This window comes from Oryza glaberrima, chromosome 5 (genome assembly GCF_000147395.1).
Source record: "Oryza glaberrima chromosome 5, OglaRS2, whole genome shotgun sequence".
Lineage (NCBI taxonomy): Eukaryota > Viridiplantae > Streptophyta > Magnoliopsida > Poales > Poaceae > Oryza > Oryza glaberrima.
This window is the reverse complement of record NC_068330.1, coordinates 25,177,688-25,199,415: the sequence shown is the minus strand read 5'-3', so window position 1 is coordinate 25,199,415 and position 21,728 is coordinate 25,177,688. Positions and strand designations below refer to the sequence as shown.

The following is a 21,728-nucleotide window of genomic DNA, read 5'->3' as shown; positions in this document are numbered from 1 at the left end:
CGAGAGGAAAATTCAGGATTTTCTACGCGTCAGTTCAGTTCAGCGGCGTGAAATTTTCCGGGCCTGAATAAACCGGAGACAGAAACGAAGCAGCGGAAAGAGACGGAAGTCGGAGTAGTGGCAGCCATGGCGTCGTCCGCTCCCACGGCCGCGAAACCCGTCGCTCTACTGCCAGCCCCAATCTGCCGCTGCGGCGGCGGAGGTCTCAGATCGACGCTCCTGGCCCTGATGCCGCCGGCGGCGGCGGCGGCTTCCCGGTTCCGAGTCTCCGCCTCCGCCTCGGACGTGCCCGATTTCCTCTCCTCCGACTGGTCGGTATCCCCTTTCCATCTTGTGCTTTCATGTTTTTTCCTTCCTAGTTTGCTTGTACGTTGCAAGTTGCGACGTTTATTCATGTGGACAATCGAACCAACTTGCGACTATATTGGGGAAAAATTGGGTAGCGTAGTCAGGCAGCCAGTTCAAATGGACTATCCGGAATTCCGGATGCGGTATGGTCTCACACACATTTGGAGAATTCCTTTGCCCAGTTGCTCACTCTTCCAGTACTTTAGTATCTGTGCGACTGTGCCTTAAGAATGGAACAAAGCGGGTGGAAGCAATGGAAGGTACAAATGCGTTGAATTGACGCGGCTATCTGCTTATCATTTACGATGAGGGCAATTTACGGATCATTTTGTAGATTTAAGTTATAAGTGGAAAGGAAGGAATGACAGACATTTGCTGTGGGTGATAAGTGTGAGCCGCAAATATTTAACTCATGCCATGTTCGTCGAGAACTTGTTCTTCAGACGATTCTGTTACCCTGAATATCCATCCCTTCTTTTTGGCATTTGTATAGAACAGAATATTCTACCATTGTGCTAGCAGGTTAAGTAACCGCTGTCAAGTGGGAACTTCCTGAAACTGTAATTTGTAGATGTAACCATGGAGTGAATTATGCAACTAGAGTACAATCATATATGAATGTACCATTAGATGATTCAAACAAAAAAATCATCCACAACATGAACTGCAACTTATTCAGTGCCTCAACTGTTAAGTCTGTTAAAAGCTTTGTTGGTTTTTTTTCATGTATTCTCATGTGTGCATGTTGCATCCAGTTTTACCTAAGGATTGCGTGAATCAGAGAGAAGCATGTCTGCAGAAATTTACAGTTGGTAGATACTTAGTGCATTGTGCAAAGCTAGCTTTACCTATCAGATATATCTGTAGGCAGAAAGCTTATGTTCATCCTTACATTTACTTCCCTGAAAATAATTGTTGATGGCATGGGCCTTATCTTCTGTATTCCTTGTAAGTGCTACGTGTGTCATCTTCTATATCTAGAGAGTATAAACTTCAATAGCTGCTCACTTTGTATCTAATCAAGGTCTACATAATTCAAATTTGGGGACTTGAGGCCTTTGCTAAGTTCCTGTGCAATGATATAGAACACCGCATTTGTTATCACAGGAGTTTGACATGCCATACCAAGATGTGAATGTGCAAAAGGCAAGCCAGTGTTACACATGTTGTGTATATGATATTTAAGTCTGACATTGGATATGTTGAACATGAATATCAGTTAACCCTTCTATTGATGTTTTTACTGTGCTGGTAGGATCTTACTCTTGTTCTCTGAATAATTCCTCATTTTTCTGCTTCAGGCTCGAAACACGGAAGAAAAAGCCTTTCGGCCCCAGGTTGAATGTAATGCTCAAACTGGAAACTGTGAAATAGTCTGATGTTGATGTCCTGAGCTTATAGATTTTGCATGGTTCCATCTTTCAGTTTAATGCAGAAGAAGCAGTAGAATACCAACTTGAGGCATTAAAATACAATGATCAGCCACGCCAAGATTATGGGATAGAAGTCATGTACAGGGTAATAGGCTAATAGCTGCTTGCAAATTGCTCATTTTTGCTTAGATGTGGTAAAGGTTTGACACAACTTCATAAGTCTGAATCTATATGGCCTTATCAGTTTGCAGGCTTTGATCCTTTTGAGAGATCAACTTATTTTGGGCGACAATTTGATCTAGGACAGGTAGACCAGAAGTATTTTCCTTCTGACATATATGGTTGTTCATGCTTCATAGCTGTCTTGCTGATTGCCACTAGTGCTACTCCAGTTTGAACGTTTCCGGCGGATATTTCACCATTCAACTTATAGGGTTTTGCTTGCCCACAAAGAAAGAACTATATTGAGCAGTTTATGGGTTGAAGAGGTTGGTCTTAACCCCCTTAATATTGCTGTCTATCGTACAATGAGACAAATTATCTTGATCTTGAATCTGATCGTGCTAACAGAACCTATATAAGCAAAGAGTGTGGGTTCGAGGATCACGTCCGGAGGAAGAAGCTATATTTCAGTTTACAATGGTTCAGGTACCTATCAACACATCCTTCTGTCACCTCTGTTCCAGCTACTTTGTTTTTTAACCCATTGTTGTTGTAGAGGGTTGGTGGCTCATGGGATGGGTACTGGTTAACTGAGAGCTTAATCAATGATGATGGAGATGCACTCTCAGGTGGTCTTGCTTACTGACCGATATGTGTCTTACACTCAAGCTTCTAGCGTATTGATGTATTGATGAATCTAGAAAATTATATAGCCGTGCAATTATGCACGGTTGGTCCAGAAATAGGTTTTCTTTTTTAAAAAAAAAAAAAGATTGTCCGGTTATATGTCACGGAAAGAGTAGCAATAGTACATGTGCTGTGGTAGAATTGACTGCGACACTCCCATTCTGGGAGCATTCAATATGTCAATGGTCAAACACGCCGCTATTGTACATAAGTTTGGCGGCTGTATGGTTGTTTGTGAAATACCGTCATCTGGAAAGCTTTCAGCGATAGCTCAATGTGGATGTTCAGGTCAGGAAACGGCATTGTCAGAAGAAACAAAGTCCTATATACACACATCTTTGTTTTTATTTTGTGTACGCTATGATTGTCTATTGCTCCATCCAATCAGAAGTTGAATTGTTAACTGCTCAGGTACCTGATTTCCGAGTATATCTTCGATGTTTCCTGATTGACTTGTGAGTTTATCATCTATGTTTCCTGCTTTTAGGATTACATGGCTCATGACTGCAGGTGACGAGGTAAGCAAGTAAACACAAGTTGTCTTATTGCGCTTATATTTTTGACCGATCTTCTGTTTTTACATGTTTGGTCAGGGTTGTGGCGTCCTTTCCGATCAGAATGTGTAACCTTCAAGTACTTGAAAACATGAAAGAAGAACCGGAAGGTGGATTGAATATGTTGTTTCACACTCACCAGAAAAGGGCAGGTAACTTGTTGGGAATATTTTTTTAGGTGACCATCATCGTCAGGTCAATAACTTGCTTGCAAGATGAAAGTAACATGATATCGATATCTATATCTTTTCGCACAACCTGATGATGAGGCAAAGAAATTTGTGGATACGGGTAAAGTTCCATTGCTTTTGTGCTTGAACTAGTAATTAATCTGACATTTCATAGTCGAGCACTGCTCCACGTATTAAAAGTTTCTTACAAAACTCGTGTGCCCTATTTTTTCAGCTTATTCATGAATTATTGAAATGGGATATTTGTTCAATGTTTTTAAAATACGTATTCTCAAAAAAAAACTTTCTATTACATTATTGTAATACTTAGACCACTTGTTTTTAGCTGTTTGTTCACTTTATTTCTTAAAATATTTAACTTGCTCATATATTCAAGAGATAGTCCGCCCATCAACATTTGATCGATCAAACGGGGCCTTAGTACAAAATTCATAACCATTTGATCTAACTTAGGTGGAGGTTGTAGGGAATTTAGATTTACTAACATAATGTAAAACATTTGTAAAAGCTTTTCAAGAAAAACTTTTGTAGCGTATATACTTGCTTTTGAACTAAACTAAGAGCTTTTTAATAAAACTTTTTGTACGTATAGACTTGCCGTCGAACTAAACTAAACTGACGAGTAATTAATAAAAGACCACAAGGACATAGAGTTGGGTGTGTTAGATACGGGTAAAGCTCCATTTGCTTTTGTGTTTGATGCAGGGCGTCCGTGAGCCGTGTGGTGTACCGCCGAACCGGTGATGCCATGCATCCATACACGTCTACACTCTACACCCATTAACCATACATGGCGTACAACGTCCCACCAGCTCGTGGCCGCTGCCACGTTGAACCCATAGCAACCTCTCGCGTGAAATATCACGTTGGAAACAAAAAAACGTTGTTAAGTCTAAGGTCTCCGTCGTTTGGCTTATTTCCTAATAAGATAAAACGGTTTATTAGAAAATAAAAATAAATTTGTACGTAAAACTTTTATAAATGTGTTCTTGGTGACTTAGAAGCTAATGTTAAAAAAGAAACTATGTTGAAAATATTTCAAAATCAATCTTAAAATTAAGCTTAAAAATTTAAAATTTAGCTTTTTCTTTTGCTGATTAGGTCAATCGATGAGAGCCTAACTCCGTGTGACCATGTTGCCTACGATTTCCCTGAAAGCGAGGACGGAAGTGGGCTCGAAATAGCCAACCCCGGGACAGACAAATGGATCGATCGATCTATCGAGCAGCCCACCACAGGAGCTTCCCGTCCACGTGCGCGGAACGCACGCTACCGCTCCCAAGTCCGAAACCTCCGGTGCCTCGCCCGTTTCCCCCCACGAATTCCCCGGCCGCGCGAATCGCCGAGCCCCCGTCACGCACGCGACGCGCGCGAGCGAGCGTACAGCCGCCACCTCCATCCACGTCGCGGTCGCTCGATCTCCCCCCCCCCCCCCCCCCCCCCCACCCAAGCAAAAAGCCCAACAACCGCCCCCGCGCGCCGATGGAGACGAGCCGCCGTCCCGCCCGTCCGCGCCTTGCGTTTCTGAGGCCGTTCAGGCGGAACGCATGAGCAAGCGCGTTCCCCCACGGCCGGTTGCTTATCGCACAGGGCCTTTCTGCTACGCCGGCGCCCGACCGGCTCGGCGTTTTCGCGGTGCGTGCGCGCGTGGCTGGCATGCATTATCCGATACGGATCGACTCGATCGACCGACCAGCTGGTGCGTACCTCGATTCGGACACGGGTGAGTTACGTTACATAGAATCGTAGATGATGTTGTAATGTCTGCGTTTGTGTACTTGTGCTGTAGTGCAGGTCGCAATCGGACTCCTGTTCCGCAATATTGGTGATCGGTGCATGCATCTCTTATCCCTCTCGTCTATATAACTCAGTCAGGGGACAAACGAGTTCGTCCAAGTGCAAGTAACCCCACGTTCTTGGTGCTTGTGACCGCAGTCGTGGTTTGCAATCTTTGTGTTCGGTGAGGTTTGTTTGCTGCATGCCATGGCCGAGCAGCAGCAGCAGCAAGCGCCGCTGCTGCAGAGGCCAGCCGCTGCACCGCCGTCGTCGAGCCGGCTGCCGGACTTCAAGCAATCGGTGAAGCTCAAGTACGTGAAGCTGGGGTACCACTACCTCATCACCCACGGCGCGTACCTCCTGCTCGCCCCGCTCCCGGGCCTCGTGGCGGCGCACCTCTCCACCTTCACGCTGGGCGACCTCGCCGACCTGTGGAAAAACCTCCAGTACAACCTCGTCTCCGTGCTCCTCTGCTCCACGCTGCTGGTGCTCGTCTCCACCGCCTACTTCCTCACGCGCCCGCGCCCCGTCTACCTCGTCGACTTCGCGTGCTACAAGCCCGACGACGAGCGCAAGTGCAGCCGCGCGCGCTTCATGAACTGCACCGAGCGGCTCGGCACGTTCACGCCGGAGAACGTCGAGTTCCAGCGCAAGATCATCGAGCGCTCGGGCCTCGGCGAGGACACGTACCTCCCCGAGGCGGTGCTCAACATCCCGCCCAACCCCTCCATGGCCAACGCGAGGAAGGAGGCCGAGATGGTCATGTACGGCGCGCTCGACGAGCTGCTCGCCAAGACCGGCGTGAACCCCAAGGACATCGGCATCCTGGTCGTCAACTGCAGCCTCTTCAACCCGACGCCGTCGCTGTCCGCCATGGTGGTGAACCACTACAAGCTGAGGGGCAACGTCGTCAGCTACAACCTCGGCGGCATGGGGTGCAGCGCCGGCCTCATCTCCATCGACCTCGCCAAGGACCTCCTGCAGGTGTACCCCAACACGTACGCCGTGGTGATCAGCATGGAGAACATCACGCTCAACTGGTACTTCGGCAACGACCGCTCCATGCTCGTGTCCAACTGCCTCTTCCGCATGGGCGGCGCGGCGATCCTCCTCTCCAACCGCGGCTCCGCGAGGCGGCGCTCCAAGTACCAGCTGGTGCACACCGTGCGCACGCACCGCGGCGCCGACGACCGGTGCTTCGGCTGCGTGACGCAGCGGGAGGACGCCGACGGGAAGACCGGCGTGTCGCTGTCCAAGGACCTGATGGCGGTGGCCGGCGAGGCGCTCAAGACCAACATCACCACGCTGGGCCCGCTGGTGCTCCCCATGTCGGAGCAGCTCCTCTTCTTCGCGACGCTCGTCACCCGCAAGGTGCTGAAGCGGAAGGTGAAGCCGTACATCCCGGACTTCAAGCTGGCGTTCGAGCACTTCTGCATCCACGCCGGCGGCCGCGCCGTGCTGGACGAGCTGGAGAAGAACCTGCAGCTGTCGGACTGGCACATGGAGCCGTCGTGGATGACGCTGCACAGGTTCGGGAACACGTCGAGCAGCTCGCTGTGGTACGAGCTCGCCTACGCCGAGGCCAAGGGGCGGATCAAGAAGGGGGACAGGACGTGGCAGATCGCCTTCGGCTCCGGCTTCAAGTGCAACAGCGCCGTGTGGAGGGCGCTCCGGTCGGTGAACCCGGCCAAGGAGAAGAACTTCACCAACCCGTGGATCGACGAGATCCACCGCTTCCCAGTGCCCGTCCCCAAGGTGACGGCCATATGATCCAACCACACGCGTTGGCTGTTTGCCCTGAAACATTATTACTAGCAGTAGCTTAGTGGTAGTAGTAGAAATGAACTAAGATCTATTCGTTGTTGCTTGTGTATTGATCTGATCATATCTGGTTCGCTGTTCTTATGTGAAGTTGCTCTGTCGGTCTGGCATGTAAGAAGGTCTGATCATAAGTTCACTTAAAAAGTTAATTTACAGCTTCATAAAATGGCAAGTAAATTAGCTGTCAACCTGGAAAACAACAATGAAACAGAAATGTACAATTTAGGCTCTCTTTTTTTTCACTTAATTAACGAGGAATGCACAACTTCTCAATTGCCCTGTGACGAGGAAAAAAAAAAGTTAAAATAGGTTGTCATAAAACGGCCTTTTTAAAAGGGCCAACAGTTTCAGCACCCATTGGGCTGTTAACAAACACCGAACTGGGCTGTACAGTAAAGGCCGAAACTTCCAAGTGGACGAAATGTATTCCGTCGTGGAGAGCATCTCGGCCCATTAGGCCCATATCCCACAGAGCCAACGGCAACTTCCGAATCCGACGGCCGAAAATCTCGCGTGCGACGAAAGCTAGACCGATCCGATCCACACCTGCCGACCAAGATCCAACGGCCACAATTCCTGCGTCCATCCAAAGCTAATAAACCCCGCAACCTTCGAGAAAAAAATTGATGCCACCGCAGCTATAAAACCCTCCGCCTCCGCAAAATACCCAATTCCATTTCGAATTCTAGGGTTTTGTTGGCCCCCATTCCTCCCCCACCCCGGTGTCCTCCCCTCCGCCGCTCGCGTCGCCGCCTTTTTCCCCTATGGTGAGTACGATCTCGATTTCGCCGCGCCGTGTGGGTTTGGATCTCGGGGTTCCTGTGTTTGATCCGCGACGTTTTTTGGCTTTTTTTTCCAGGCGCTGCCGAATCAGGGGACCGTGGATTACCCCAGCTTCAAGCTGGTCATCGTCGGCGATGGCGGGACTGGTGAGTTCCCAATCTCGATTCGGATCCTATTCCGTTCTGAAACGGCCTGTTATGATATGTTTGATGCGTCTACTCGGTGTGGTTTCTACTAGATCTGATGGGCTAAGATTTGTACCCGTGGCTGAAATCCGATGGATTTTTTTTATTTCGCCATTAGACTGGGATTTGGGTATTGGATGTTTCCATTTTATGATTCAGCTTATCCCAGGGATGGGTTATTGCTCTATTTTTAGATCACGTCTAAAATTTTGCTACTCCTATCGTGATGATTAGGATCTTGAGAGTTATTTTAGGATATTGAAATCGGCATAAATATGATGCTATACAGGTCGTATTTAGTCAGATGTATTTATTATCTTATTTTAGAATGGACCATCGTGCTATGCTGTTATTCTAGGATTCGCCTGGGACTGAATAAATTTGAGGAAAAAGTAAAATAGTATGTAAATACCTTCGCATCAGTAAACTATTGCGCTTTTTGATCAGTTGAGATTGGTCAAAACATTAGTTGCAGTCTGATTAGTTTAGGCCGGCAATATGCCTGAACGGCTTCATTTCCGTAAGAAAAGTTTACTTATTGCCTTCTATATCATTGTTATTGGATGGATTTTGATGGTATGCCATGTTTGATTGCAGGTAAAACTACATTTGTGAAGAGGCATCTCACTGGAGAGTTTGAAAAGAAATATGAGCGTATGTACTATGACTTATTTTTGTTGTTCCTGTATTCTTTGCTAAATTAGTTATTGAACTGCTATGCAAATTTGTCACTTCAGCAACCATTGGTGTCGAAGTTCACCCTCTAGATTTTACCACCAACTGTGGTAAGATCCGCTTCTACTGCTGGGACACTGCTGGACAAGAGAAGTTTGGTGGACTTAGGGATGGATACTAGTAAGTGCTAGAGAAGTGCTTAAGCCAATTATCATAGCTTCCCTTAATATTTTTCCATGCATATGGATGTCTCCTTGTGCTTGCCTGATTGTTCTGTCCTTAACTTCTGTTGTGCAGTATCCATGGTCAATGTGCGATAATTATGTTTGATGTCACTTCAAGGCTGACTTACAAGAATGTTCCAACATGGCATAGGGACTTGTGCAGGTTTATTTCTGAAGACACGATAAACTTTACCTAATATATTATATGGAAGAGAACTCTTATGATTAGGTATCAACTCTTGCAGGGTGTGTGAAAACATCCCCATTGTCCTGTGTGGTAACAAGGTTGATGTGAAGAACAGGCAGGTTAAAGCCAAGCAGGTCACATTCCACAGGAAGAAGAATCTGCAGTACTATGAAATTTCTGCCAAGAGCAACTACAACTTTGAGAAGCCCTTCCTTTATCTTGCAAGGAAGCTTGCTGGGTAATAATTCCCTCCTTATTGTTTTCCTTTTCATGCTTTCTTCTTACATTGTTTGTGTTTATTATGCAACATATTTTAATCTGTGTTAATGCTTTTGGTGTATGTAGTGACCCGAACCTGCATTTCGTTGAAGCTGTTGCTCTTAAACCTCCGGAAGTTCCCATTGACCTGGCAATGCAGCAACAGTAAGTGTTTATGCTTTGTCCAATTCATTTTCAGATGGTGTTGATGAAATACCTAGTTTCTGCAAACATTTCAGGAACTAATTTTCATACTCTTGCAGGCATGAGGCTGAGCTTGCGGCTGCAGCAGCACAACCTCTCCCAGATGACGATGACGATCTGATCGAGTAGAGAGGATCATGAGTCTATCATGCTTCAGCCTGAGTCTCTTCATAAGAGTCTGATTTAGGCCAATGCATGCTAGTGTTAGCTTGTCTGTGGAATGTGGACGTTTCCTGCGTGCCTGATGGGTTGAAAACTTTTGATGTGTGGTGTTACATGTTGCTGCCATGAATTTGTTGTCTCTCTTTACACACTGCTGTGTTACTTCTATGGTTATGCTTAAACTATTTGTATCATCGAGCTGGTACTTATTCATCCGGTGTTGCACAATATTCTTCTTCGCTGCCCTAACTGCGAGTGCTGACCGCCCAAGATTATGTAATGTTCGCATCGCATTAAGTTTTGTATATCTGTGATGAAAGCTAGGCTCAACTGTTCTGGAGAACAGGGGTGGTGACTGGTGGGTGTCCGGTGTCCCTGTATCGGTAAACAAGGACACATTTGACTGCTGGTCCTCGTTGTCGTTGGTGGCGATATGCTGATATAGTGAGTATGATGGCAGTATAGTAGTACAGCTCCTCTACCAACTTACTCACTATGCCGTATGCTCAACTAAAATACACCATTTCATTCGACCTGGTAAAGCTGAACTGAAAATGAGTAAGCTCTTCCAGTTACCAACTTACCATATGCTCGATAGAAAATGTAGCATCATCTTACTGCAACTCTAAAAAATTAAAATCCAAAGGGAGAACGAACCGGGCGTGAAGTTATGATTAAGAGCTTTGATGGGGAACGAACCTGGAGGCACATGGACAGGAAATCAGGATTAAGTGATCACTTAATTAATCCCAATTCCAAACGTTTCCGACATTGATTAAATCATCAAACAGCATTAATCGACCTCATTTCAAACTTTGCCAACATTGCTCAAACAACATAGGAGTACACCGTATTAGTCCTGGCAGAAAAAGAACAGCAAACCAAAGAGAGATCGTCATCGATGATGAATACGAGTACAATAAAGTAGCAACGTTTCTGGAACACTCCAGAAGTCACTCTCTCTCGAAGAAAAGATACTGCACCGAAATCACCTTCTGAAAGGCACAAGCCAAATCCATCGTTGGTGCAGGCGGCAGGTCCAGCCAGGTGTAGTGCGCGTCACTACGAACTCTAGTGCGCAAGTGGCCTCGGCCAGATAACCACACAGTCACAGCAACAGGAAAAAAAAAAAATCGCCTCGGCGCGGCGGGCGGAGGCGTCGATACCCCCGACGAATCCTCTCTCTCTTTAGATCCCATCCACCCCTTCCACCTCTCCTCTATTAAATCCGCCGCCGCCACTCTCACTCCCACCCACCGCCGCGACACACACGCACACCTGAGCCGAAGCACGCACGAATCCAACGCCGAGATGAGGCCGTCGCTGCTGAGATACGCCGCGCAGGCGCTCCGCCGCCGCGACTACTCCTCCGCCGCCGCGGCCGCTGAGCGGAAGGTGGCCATCCTCGGGGCGGCGGGCGGGATCGGCCAGCCGCTCGCGCTTCTCATGAAGCTCAACCCGCTCGTCTCGTCCCTCTCCCTCTACGATATCGCCGGAACCCCCGGCGTCGCCGCCGATGTCTCCCACATCAACTCGCCGGCGCTGGTACGTCTCCACCCACCCGCCTGCATCCCTCTCCTGGCTGGATCTAGCCGTGTGACGATGCTGGGTTTTGGATTCTGCTCCTCCGCAGGTGAAGGGCTTCGTCGGGGAGGAGCAGCTCGGGGAGGCGTTGGAGGGTTCGGACGTCGTAATCATCCCGGCCGGTGTGCCGAGGAAGCCCGGCATGACCAGGGACGACCTCTTCAACATCAACGCCGGCATTGTTAAGGGCCTCTGCACTGCCATCTCCAAGTACTGCCCCAACGTAAGCACCCTAACTTTGATTTACACTGTAGAGTTTAGATATGCAGTGAGGTTCATGGATCTGGTTGTGAAGCATGCTGATTGCGCTGGTCACGGCTTGGGGATTGCACTTCATTGCCCATCGTGTAGATCTAGCGTTTATTTGTGGTCTCGGATCGTACACTGACATAAAACTGATGATGGAGACTAAAATAGCTGGTTGCCCCCAAAATTCAGTGAGAATTTAATAGTGACCAGGACTTGATGGGAATAGAAATGGACGTTTGCCCCAAATTCATTGAGATTTAATACTATAGGAAGGTGAGGTGCTAGTTGCCTGCCTCAATGTTGTGTGGTGTCGCTCGAGGCTGCCTCAATGTTGTGTGGTGTCTCACTCGAGGAGTCTCGCTCTCACCAGGCCTTGTTTTGCTCCATTTAATCGCATACCGCCGAGAACGAATGGGATGTTAGATTGTGTTCTGTGCATGTCTACTCCAATATATCAGCTGACCATTATGAAGTTTATTGTGCTCACTATATATGAATACAATTGTTAATCTTTTGATTGTATGCTTTTTAGGCTCTTGTCAATATGATCAGCAACCCTGTCAACTCGACTGTCCCCATCGCAGCGGAGGTGTTCAAGAAGGCTGGTACTTACGATGAGAAGAAACTGTTTGGTGTGACCACGCTTGATGTTGTGCGCGCTAAAACTTTCTATGCTGGAAAGGCTAATGTGCCAGTTACTGGTATGACCTTGATCTTTTACTCATAATTTTAGGGGACATTGACATTAAATATAGCTGTGGATTTTATGATAAAATTTTATCTCCGCTTTTCTAATCTTTGTGATTGCTGTGATCTTCTGCAGAAGTGAATGTCCCTGTGGTTGGTGGCCATGCTGGTATTACTATCCTGCCACTGTTCTCGCAGGTATCATAGCTTACGGTCTTGTTTTTTGCAATTTCCTTCCGTGGTTACCCACTTTGAGCTCAATATACATATACAGAGTGTAAATACTCGATGATGATGATGATAGAACCTCATAGAATAGGTGTTGGAATCCTGCATGTTTTAAGCTTGCTGTATAAACTTGCATTTTTTATTCAATGAAGAGGTTGTGCTTTGTGGATTGGAGTCAATACAGAATGGTTATCTTCATTTGACAATCACGAAAACAATATGCAATTGATGTCATGGAATTTTTTCAAAAAATCAAAGTGCATTTATGGTGTGTGGCCTACCTCCTAACGGAGTAATTTTTTGTGTGATGTAGGCAACCCCTGCAAGTAATGCATTGTCGCATGAGGACATTAAGGCTCTGACCAAGAGGACACAAGATGGTGGGACGGAAGTTGTTGAAGCAAAGGCTGGAAAGGGTTCTGCAACATTGTCTATGGCGTAAGTCTTCATATCAACCTTAACCAACTATATCCTTAGTTTACTAGTTAGTCTGTCAATATTAGTATGCTACTATGCCTATTTGTGATATTCTTGATAAAACATCAGGAAAAAGTTCTCATAATTTGCAACCAACCGATCCCTTGGATGTTCTTGCCATCCTTTAGATATGCATGCTTCAAAGTACATTGCCTCTAGGTTCAACATATTGGCTTCAGAGTACATATATGCTTGGTTCTGTCCATTGGATGTTAGCTGGTTATATATTTTCCTTTAAAAGTCCTGTCCACTTGCTTCCAGACTGTTGCGGAGTTGTTTTTTCTATTCTTTATAGATCCTACTCCATCTATGAGATGTTAGTTGGTATATATTTGCCTATTGCACTATTGCCCGCTGGCTTTAAAAAAAAAACAGTAGCAACATATCAGCAAAATTCAGTTCTAACTTCTTGCTGTTCTCATGCCCATTTGATTTTCATTGCAGCAAAGCTTTACTGTCATAATTGGATATATTTAGGTTGTAATGCTGCCAATAATAGATGGAAACCAAAATTTTTCTATCCCATGATTATACATTTTTATAAACAGTTGGCATATCTGAGCTTGTTTTCAGTTCTTGTATGCAAAGCAATTGTACAAACTAATTTATCCAAATGAATTTCCCCTTCTGCCTTATAACTCTCTGTTATTGCTTTCATGTGAGCACACATGCATTCAAATTTTGGAAACATATTTGTGCTCATTTGGCTCATTGTGCTGGAGTACTATCTGGAACTGGAATGAATAGGCCACTTGGATCCATGTAGATAAACTGTGATTTTATGGCTTTGCAAGTTTGTATACTTCGCCCTGACATACTTCTCCTTTTCCCTAGATATGCTGGTGCGGTATTTGCAGATGCGTGCTTGAAGGGGCTCAATGGAGTTCCTGATGTTGTAGAGTGCTCTTTTGTGCAATCAACAGTAACAGAGCTGCCATTCTTCGCCTCAAAGGTGTTTTTCTTGCTTCTTTATGGCATTGTTATGTTGCTACCAGATTTCTATCGCTAGATCTTCACAGCTCTTGCTTTTTCTTTCTTTTCCCACACTATTATTTCCGTAAACAGGTTTTGGATGCAACATACAATGTGTTATAGACAGTTCTACTATATGTCTTCTCACATTTATTGACTGAAGTATTGAACTATTGCAGCTTGTGTTCATTTGTTAATAGCAGCTGTTCTATGGTCATAGTTTGAAGATTTGAATGGAATAGTTTGTAGTAGCAATAGATATGTTTACCACCAGGGACTAAGCTTTTACAATATTTGTTGTGTTCCACTGCCTTTTCAGTTAGTTGCAAGTTGCAACAGATTATCTCTTATCTTTTGGTTGGATCAAAATAGTTTTTAAGACACCTTTTTATTTAAATCTGCTTTTCTATCGTTGTACTGTTGTCTTGGCTGTGGTTTGAACACTGTTTCGTTGTATCCTTCAGGTAAGGCTTGGCAAGAATGGAGTGGAGGAAGTACTTGGGTTGGGCCAGCTTTCCGAGTTTGAGAAGGAGGGTCTGGAGAACCTGAAGGGTGAGCTCAAGTCTTCGATTGAGAAGGGCATCAAGTTTGCTCACGCGAACTAGGCAACCTATGCAGATTCTAACAATTCAAATGTGAACTAGAGGGGGGGGGGGGGGGGGGTCCCTCGAATTTTTGGTTTGACTGTTGTTCTGCCCCGATCTGCTGGGGCACCGAGATGTTGTGCTCCAGAATAAAATCTTGCGGCTTGATGCCAACCTGAACTCAAAACTTGTACCTGAAACAGCGACTCCGGTGGTATTTTTCACCTTGTACCTGAAACTGCGTACAGTGAACCCAAATCATGAGTTCATGACTCGAGTGTTGGTCTTCAGTTTGCATGACTGACCTGTCTTTGCTGTTCTAGCAGAAGTCGAAGTTTGCTAAGGTTCTCATGGAAGTGTAGGCTGTCGAGTCGTTAAAGACGCGCTAGTGCAACCGCACATGATGTGTGCCTACCCAAGTGTGGAGCATCAGGCGCTTGGCTGGGGCACGGGTACAAGATGAGTACCTTCAGGCGAGCGCCGTGCTCGTCATTTCAGTTTCAGCGCATGATTTCGGCGAGTTCCCATGGCGCACAACCGCAAAAAAGCCCAAGACGATCACTTTACTGTCCCGTTCACCGTTACAAGGTTGCAGCTCCCGTAGAGACCTGCAGGGCAGTGCAACAAATCGAGCGGTCAGCTGGTATGTGTATGGCACGCATCAAGAATTGTGATGCACGTTGTCAACAAGCAGCTTTATGCAGCTGTACTTTGTCATCCTAGTACCAGTACCGATGTTCAAGAGCACGTCCTACAATACTCACGGGCATTTGATCCTTCATCGCTGCTAGTCTATACTCCTACATGACGATGCATATGCTCAATGCTTCCACTCAAAAAGAAAAAGAAAAAGCATATGCTCAATGCAACTAAATGATATCGAACGGATCAGTTTCCCATAACATGTACAGTACTACAAAATCTTGGTTTGCCAGTGCTTGAACAAATAACCCAGTTACTGCTTATCAGTGTAACTCAAACCGATCAGAGCCAAATAGCACGCTTGGACACTTGACAAGCATGGCGTATCCAATAATCACGAAGAAATTGGATTCAGGCTGTGTTTAGTTTACGCCAAAATTGAAAGTTTGGTTGAAATTGGAACGATAGTTCACGCCAAAATTAGAAGTTTGGTTGAAATTGAAACGATGTGACGGAAAAGTTTGAAGTTTACGTGTGTAGGTTTTGATGTGATGGAAAAGTTGGAAGTTTGAAGAAAAAGTTTACATCTAAACACGGTGTCAATGTTTGGCAGGACTAACATGAGATGGATAATTAGCTATCCATGGTCAAAATTTCTCAAGAGCAGGAGCACATCCGCAAAAGGTACTGCTGAGGATCTGCATTCGACAGGTTGGGTTCCAGGTGTGAACAACGGATGCTCCTATATTAAACAGCATACTCACCTTAGAATGTAGATACAGCATACTCACCTTATAGTGATCTAAGGTCCAATGGGAAACAGCGTAAAAACAGATGCAGATACCAATGTATTCTGCAGGTCTTACCTCAGGGCCCTTTGAATCGTAGGATTGAAAAAACGGAGGAATAGAAAAAACACAGGATTTTGATAGGAATGCAAGTGTAAAACAGAGGATTGCAAAACACAGGAAAAACCGCAGGAAAAATGCAGGAATCAGATCAGAGAGATAGCCTCAAGGAAAGTTTTCCAAGAGGTTAGAGTGGATGTTAACTTTCCTACGTTTTTCTCTAGAATTGTAGGAATAGGAAAGTTTCCTACATTTTTCCTTTTCTTATTCCTACAAATCAAATGCATGAATAATGTAAGATTTCAATTCCTTTGTTTTTCCTCTATTTTTTCTCCAATTCAAAGGGGGCCTCAATCTAATTTCTTCTGGAAATTTCTCTTTTACAGTATCAGCAGTTGACTGGAAAAGGCAATGAAGGAGTTACTGAGCTCAGCACATATATATTGTCTCCAGCCACCTACATAGGTCAGCATGTAAAATATCATAGTTAGAGAGCATTTTGCTGTTTGGAGGAACAATGGAAAAAATCAGGAAGTCTACAACAATTAAAGAAAATAAGTAGTACTGCAATTAGATTACAATTAATGTTGCACATGCTATTCCTTATCCCATATTTTAGCTAGCTTCGATGTGTTCCATATATATGAACAGCAAACTTTAAAGGAGTGGCATTTCTGTACTGATAGTTTGAAGGCAAAATTGGTTATATAGCATCGAAAGTTCACGTTTTTTGTTTATAGCACCGAAAGTTACCGGTTCACTTTAATAGCATCCAAAGTTCACCTGTTCTCATTTTTAGCACTTACGTCATTTTTTCCGTCCGTCTTGATCGTTATTGATACAGCCACACACACATGATATGACATTTCTACCCCTCATTGACATGCATTATACTTGTACTTGTGAGGGGTAGAAACATCATATGTGTGTGTGGCTGGATCAAGACGGACGGAAAACGATCGAGAATTGACGGAAGTGTTAAAAATGGGAACATGGTGAACTTTAGGTGCTATTAAAGTGAACCGGTAACTTTCGGTGCTATAAAACCAAAAACGTGAACTTTCAATGCTATATAACAAATTTTGCCATGTTTTGAATTACAGATTCTTCACTTGACATATCATCTCCAGCTTCTCTGAAAAATAAAAGCTTCTGGACATTCTAGCAATCTGGCAAAGTTGTCACCTACACAAAGAGAACAATGACTGATGGACCTTAGATCACTACACATAGAGGGTTTATCAGTCTAGCATTCACTACAGGGTAAAAAAATCAACTCCCCATAACATTACAAAGAGTAACTGCAGAGGTCAGTGAAGATCCTCCTATCCACTGAAATTCAGACAAGCACATAGCGATAATAGAGGCACAATGAACAAATAATATATGCGACGCAGAAATAAACCAAGAACAGACAAAGGCAAGCAGATTAAAGTAGCATAACTACTATTTCTCCATAATAACAATGATAGTGTTCCTTATCCACCAAGATAGTCAATAGCCAGGGTAAATACACCACAGTACCAAACTATCCAAATCTGCAACCTACTACAACTACAACTAGCATTAGCAGCAACCAGACGAGACAGGAGGACAGAGAAAAAGCCTAAGCGGAGGTGAACTTGGTGACGGCCTTGGTGCCCTCGGAGACGGCGTGCTTGGCGAGCTCGCCGGGGAGGACGAGGCGGACGGAGGTCTGGATCTCGCGGGAGGTGATGGTGGGCTTCTTGTTGTAGCGGGCGAGCTTGGCGGCCTCGGCGGCGAGCTTCTCGAAGATGTCGTTGATGAAGGAGTTCATGATGGACATGGCCTTGGAGGAGATGCCGATGTCGGGGTGGACCTGCTTGAGCACCTTGAAGATGTAGATCTTGTAGGTCTCCACGCTCTTCTTCCCCTTCTTCCTCCCGGCCTTCTTCCCCTCGCCGGCGCCGCCCTTCTCGCCCTTCCCCGCGGGGAGCCGCTTCTCCGCCTTGGGCTTCTTCCCCGCCGCCGGGGCCTTCTCCGCCGCGGGCTCCTCCTCCGCGGGCTTCTTCGCCGCCGGCTTCTTCTCCGCCTTGGGCGCCATGGATGGCTGCTTCTCTCTTCTTGGATTTCGCTGCGTGTGTGAGCTTGATTTGTGATGTGGGGAAGACGAAGGGGACGAGTTTATTATATAGTACTAGCAGGCTAGAGGTGGGCGCTGATTGGTGGAGACGCTTACCACGCGGATCGGTGACGTGGAGCGACGTGGGACGTCCGGTGCTGTTTCGGTAGACGGTCGCGATGAGTTCCCGTGCGGATCGGTGACGTGGCAAAAATTTGTAGGCGGGAGAGGGGATACTGTGATTGGTTTTCTGGCGCGGGATGGTGCTTTTCTGGTTGGTGGGGCCTTTCAATCAGTTTTTGGGCTTTTTGGCACGGAGCCCACTACTATCCATTTAAAGGCCCATTTATCATTTAAAAGCATTTTCTAGGTAATTTAGCAAGGATTTGGTCAAAATTTGAATTTGAATTGCCTAGATGCATTTCCCAAGATTCGGATTGTTTCAAAATGTGTGGTTTTTCGTATATTAAAATTGGTGTACACATACATAGCAAGACAGTTACCATGGCATCAACCGAAAACCGTGTGAATTTCATCTTCGACGTTTAGAATTTAGAATTTTGAAGTTTTTAAATCTCACGACAACAGCTCGAGTGAAAATCATAGGCATGTCGGATGTCATCATCTTCTACGCTGTTGCTTGGAGAGCATCCGCTGTAAACAATTTTCATACAGTGATACTAGTGCCATCCAAGAAAAATATTCAAGTTATTCCTAGCAGAACATTTCCTCCCACGTTCTTTCTCCTTGCCTCTTGCATGTTCCATGATATTGGTAGAAGTACTGAGGACTATGTAGCCTGTAGCCAGACAAGTTTGTCCTATTGCATTTCTTTAAATGTGTACCCACTGAAATGTGGGTCCAATTGGTGTTTCTATTTTCTCTTCTAGTGTTACGTAGTTGCATCGTAGGCGTCACATAGGATGAAGACCGAGTTAACAAGCATATAGGCACCAGTCGAGACCATTCTTAATATTGTTGAGGGCTCGATTTACAGTGGTTCTAGTAGTTGGAAGACACTTTCGCATCTTGTTTGCGATTGAGGAACACAGATGAAACGCTACCTAGGTAGCATTTGAATCTCATGAAAATGAAGATGAAGATAAAGATTAAGTGTTTCACATAAAACGAGATGGTAATAACATGTGATTAATTAAGTTTTAATTATTACAAACTTAAAAATGGATTAGTCTTATATTTTAGAACAACTTTCATATAGAAAGTTTTCGCACGAAACACACCGTGTAGCAGTTTAACTGTAGATTTTCTCACTAGTACGAAAAGGCATATATAAATCAGGCATAGTGAGAGCTCAATGTGCACTAGTCAATCTGATCAGTACCAGACATAATAGTGTATCGTCAAAGATTACCAAGACAAAAATAATCTTTTTATTTTTCACAAGCCTCGCTCCATGGCTCGGGAGACATATTGTCTTGCCAAGACATCTGGCCATGCCTGCCCAAGCTCAATTAATATATCACAACTCAAAGTGCCTAACTAAGCAGCTCTCTCAAGACCTGGTCGTTGATGCTTCGGAATGCTTCGAAATGCGATCCAGGATAATTCTTTTAACCTATCATCTTTAGGAGGAGTAGAAAGGAAACAGAGGTGCAGGAAGCGGTGTCGTCACCGATCTTGGTGCGCCCGCGTATATTTATATGGTTGCCAATAGCCGGCAACATGGCTTTACAGGATCATAACAACCTTGGCTAATATCTCTCTAACTAATCCTAATTACAATCATTATCTATCAGCTAAGATAAGATCGATACGGCCAGGTTGTTATGCTTACACATGATTATATCTAATACTCCCCCTCAATCACAACCTACCTAGATTGAGATTGTACTTAAAATTTTCAAGTTGTCTTACCGATAACGCCTTTGTAAATCCATCGGCCACTTGATCACCTGTAGGAACAAACTCCACTTCAAGTAATTTTCGTTGCACTCTTTCACGTACAAAATGATAGTCAACCTCAATATGCTTAGTTCTAGCATGAAAGACAGGGTTAGATGATAAATATTTAGCACCAAGATTATCACACCACAGTCGAGCCATTGGAGGACTTGGCACACTGAGTTCCTCTAACAGAGTTTGTATCGACATGATTTTTGCTGTAGCATTAGCCAAGGCCTTGTATTCTGATTCAGTACTAGACCTTGACACAGTAGGTTGTTTCTTTGCATTCCAGGAAATCAAATTATCCCCTAGAAATACTGCAAAACCTCCTGTAGATCTTCTATCACCTATATTTCCTGCCCAGTCTGCATCTGAATATCCACTAACAAGCATAGACTTTGACTTACTAATCTTTAAACCAAGTTTAGTACATTGTTTTAAATACCTTAATATTCTCTTCACAACAACCCAATGAACTGTAGTAGGAGCATGTAGAAACTGACATACCTTATTTACTAGAAAGTAAATGTCTGGTCTAGTCAGAGTTAAGTACTGGAGTGCTCCTACTACACTTCTGTAATTAGATGCATAATTGGGACCTAATAAATCTCCTTCATGCAAAGTGAGTTTCTCAGTAGTTGACAAAGGTGTACTAACAGGTTTACAATCAGTCATACCAACTCGTCTTAGTAGATCAGTAACATATTTTTCCTGGGTTAGAACAATGCCACTAGATGCCTTGTTTACCTCTATGCCAAGAAAGTAGTGTAAGTCACTTAGATCCTTCAAGGCAAAATCCTTTTGTAGGTCCTTTAGCAGAGCTGGAACTGCATCCTGTCTCGAGCTAGCAACAATTATGTCATCAACATAAACAAGCACAAAAATTATCAGACCCCCTTTATTATAAAAGAATAGAGAAGTATCTGCCTTGGATCCTTGGAATCCAAGGTGTTGAAGCTTCTGACTTAACTTAGCATACCATGCTCTAGGTGCCTGTTTTAAACCATAGAGAGCTTTGTCAAGCTTACACACATAGTCAGGATGGACCTTATCTTCATACCCAGGTGGTTGTTTCATGTATACCTCTTCTTCAAGAATACCATGAAGGAAGGCATTTTGCACATCTAGTTGTCTTAGAGTCCAACCTCTAGACACAGCAATTGATAGAATAATTCTGATTGTGGCTGCCTTAACAACAGGACTAAAGGTATCCTCATAATCTATCCCATACCTTTGTTTAAAACCTTTAGCAACTAGCCTAGCTTTATATCTATCAAGGCTACCATCTTGTTTTCTTTTAATCTTATAGACCCATTTACAATCTATAATATTTCTTCCCTTTTGAGGAGGAACTAAATGCCATGTTTTATTATGCAATAAAGCTGTGAACTTTGCATCCATAGCATGTTTCCAATTTGTGTCATGCAAAGCATCATGTAAATCCCTAGGTTCTCCGGTGGTAGTAAGACAGCCATACTTAACAGTACCATCGGTATAAATTTTCTCTTTGTGAATACCTTTTTGAAGATGTGTGACAGGACGGCTCGCTTCTCCCCCGGGCGCAGAGGATCTCGGCGCCTGCTAGTGTTGTTGCGGATTGGGAAGTGTGGCTTCTGGTGCCGTGGCGATGGACGATTGGCTGACAGGAGAAGCCGACGCACTGATGTTGCTCTCATGTGTCGAACTGTCATGCAAATTGGGGTTGGCGGTCATGTCACCTGCTGCGTCGTCTGCTGGATCAGCGTTGGAGATCGTGCCTGTGTCGCTGCCATCGGAATCAGCTGCATCATCACGAGTGCTGGCGAGATTTTCTTCTGTATTTTCCACGGGATTTTCTGCAGCAACCATATTAGCAGGAGCAGTAGGGTAATAGTTCACA

At 44.8% G+C, this 21,728-nt stretch overlaps 5 protein-coding genes across 9 annotated transcripts; 4 read left to right on the top strand and 1 right to left on the bottom strand.

Moving 5' to 3' along the window:
* The first annotated feature begins 13 nt into the window (after positions 1–13).
* On the top strand, positions 14–3,507 carry LOC127775024 (uncharacterized). Of its 5 annotated transcripts, none has more exons than XR_008017860.1 (9): positions 14–311; positions 1,650–1,692; positions 1,774–1,866; positions 1,966–2,028; positions 2,114–2,209; positions 2,292–2,369; positions 2,440–2,512; positions 2,982–3,088; positions 3,164–3,507. XR_008017860.1 is itself a non-coding variant. In XM_052301326.1 (9 exons), exons 1-8 carry the CDS (start codon positions 127–129, stop codon positions 3,072–3,074), a joined length of 648 nt encoding a protein of 215 aa, XP_052157286.1. In that variant the 5' UTR covers positions 14–126; the 3' UTR covers positions 3,075–3,088; positions 3,164–3,507. The 5 variants fall into 5 exon arrangements, 3 of the variants coding, with proteins under 3 accessions (XP_052157286.1, XP_052157285.1, XP_052157284.1); XM_052301326.1 differs by having other exon boundaries at positions 3,058–3,088; XM_052301325.1 differs by having other exon boundaries at positions 3,058–3,507.
* Positions 3,508–4,772: 1,265 nt separating this feature from the next.
* Positions 4,773–7,022, top strand: LOC127775016 (3-ketoacyl-CoA synthase 11-like). The gene is made up of 2 exons (XM_052301316.1): positions 4,773–5,014; positions 5,110–7,022. The coding sequence occupies exon 2, from the start codon at positions 5,299–5,301 to the stop codon at positions 6,859–6,861; it is 1,563 nt and encodes a 520-aa protein (XP_052157276.1). The 5' UTR covers positions 4,773–5,014; positions 5,110–5,298; the 3' UTR covers positions 6,862–7,022.
* Positions 7,023–7,524: 502 nt separating this feature from the next.
* Positions 7,525–9,818, top strand: LOC127775023 (GTP-binding nuclear protein Ran-2). Its single transcript, XM_052301323.1, has 8 exons — positions 7,525–7,679; positions 7,772–7,841; positions 8,478–8,534; positions 8,618–8,735; positions 8,853–8,942; positions 9,025–9,204; positions 9,312–9,389; positions 9,488–9,818. The coding sequence occupies exons 1-8, from the start codon at positions 7,677–7,679 to the stop codon at positions 9,555–9,557; spliced, it is 666 nt and encodes a 221-aa protein (XP_052157283.1). The 5' UTR covers positions 7,525–7,676; the 3' UTR covers positions 9,558–9,818.
* A 910-nt stretch (positions 9,819–10,728) lies between these two features.
* On the top strand, positions 10,729–14,661 carry LOC127775022 (malate dehydrogenase, mitochondrial-like). Its single transcript, XM_052301321.1, has 7 exons — positions 10,729–11,135; positions 11,224–11,397; positions 11,956–12,124; positions 12,247–12,308; positions 12,652–12,776; positions 13,650–13,767; positions 14,252–14,661. The coding sequence occupies exons 1-7, from the start codon at positions 10,902–10,904 to the stop codon at positions 14,390–14,392; spliced, it is 1,023 nt and encodes a 340-aa protein (XP_052157281.1). The 5' UTR covers positions 10,729–10,901; the 3' UTR covers positions 14,393–14,661.
* Positions 14,662–17,284: 2,623 nt separating this feature from the next.
* LOC127775025 (histone H2B.9) lies at positions 17,285–17,976 on the bottom strand. Its single transcript, XM_052301327.1, has one exon. It carries the CDS (start codon positions 17,924–17,926, stop codon positions 17,468–17,470), a length of 459 nt encoding a protein of 152 aa, XP_052157287.1. The 5' UTR covers positions 17,927–17,976; the 3' UTR covers positions 17,285–17,467.
* Positions 17,977–21,728: the final 3,752 nt, after the last annotated feature.

Excerpts from the sequence above, each read along its gene's own strand:
- LOC127775024 (XM_052301326.1), top strand. The coding sequence starts at position 127 with ATGGCGTCGTCCGCTCCCACGGCCGCGAAACCCGTCGCTCTACTGCCA. Across the intron at positions 2,029-2,113 it reads GACAATTTGATCTAGGACAG|TTTGAACGTTTCCGGCGGAT; the intron begins GTAGACCAGAAG and ends GTGCTACTCCAG. Across the intron at positions 2,210-2,291 it reads GCAGTTTATGGGTTGAAGAG|AACCTATATAAGCAAAGAGT; the intron begins GTTGGTCTTAAC and ends TCGTGCTAACAG.
- LOC127775016 (XM_052301316.1), top strand. The coding sequence starts at position 5,299 with ATGGCCGAGCAGCAGCAGCAGCAAGCGCCGCTGCTGCAGAGGCCAGCC.
- LOC127775023 (XM_052301323.1), top strand. Across the intron at positions 8,535-8,617 it reads GTTTGAAAAGAAATATGAGC|CAACCATTGGTGTCGAAGTT; the intron begins GTATGTACTATG and ends TTGTCACTTCAG. Across the intron at positions 8,736-8,852 it reads GGACTTAGGGATGGATACTA|TATCCATGGTCAATGTGCGA; the intron begins GTAAGTGCTAGA and ends TCTGTTGTGCAG.
- LOC127775022 (XM_052301321.1), top strand. The coding sequence starts at position 10,902 with ATGAGGCCGTCGCTGCTGAGATACGCCGCGCAGGCGCTCCGCCGCCGC. Across the intron at positions 12,125-12,246 it reads GGCTAATGTGCCAGTTACTG|AAGTGAATGTCCCTGTGGTT; the intron begins GTATGACCTTGA and ends GATCTTCTGCAG. Across the intron at positions 12,777-13,649 it reads TCTGCAACATTGTCTATGGC|ATATGCTGGTGCGGTATTTG; the intron begins GTAAGTCTTCAT and ends CCTTTTCCCTAG.
- LOC127775025 (XM_052301327.1), bottom strand. The coding sequence starts at position 17,926 with ATGGCGCCCAAGGCGGAGAAGAAGCCGGCGGCGAAGAAGCCCGCGGAG.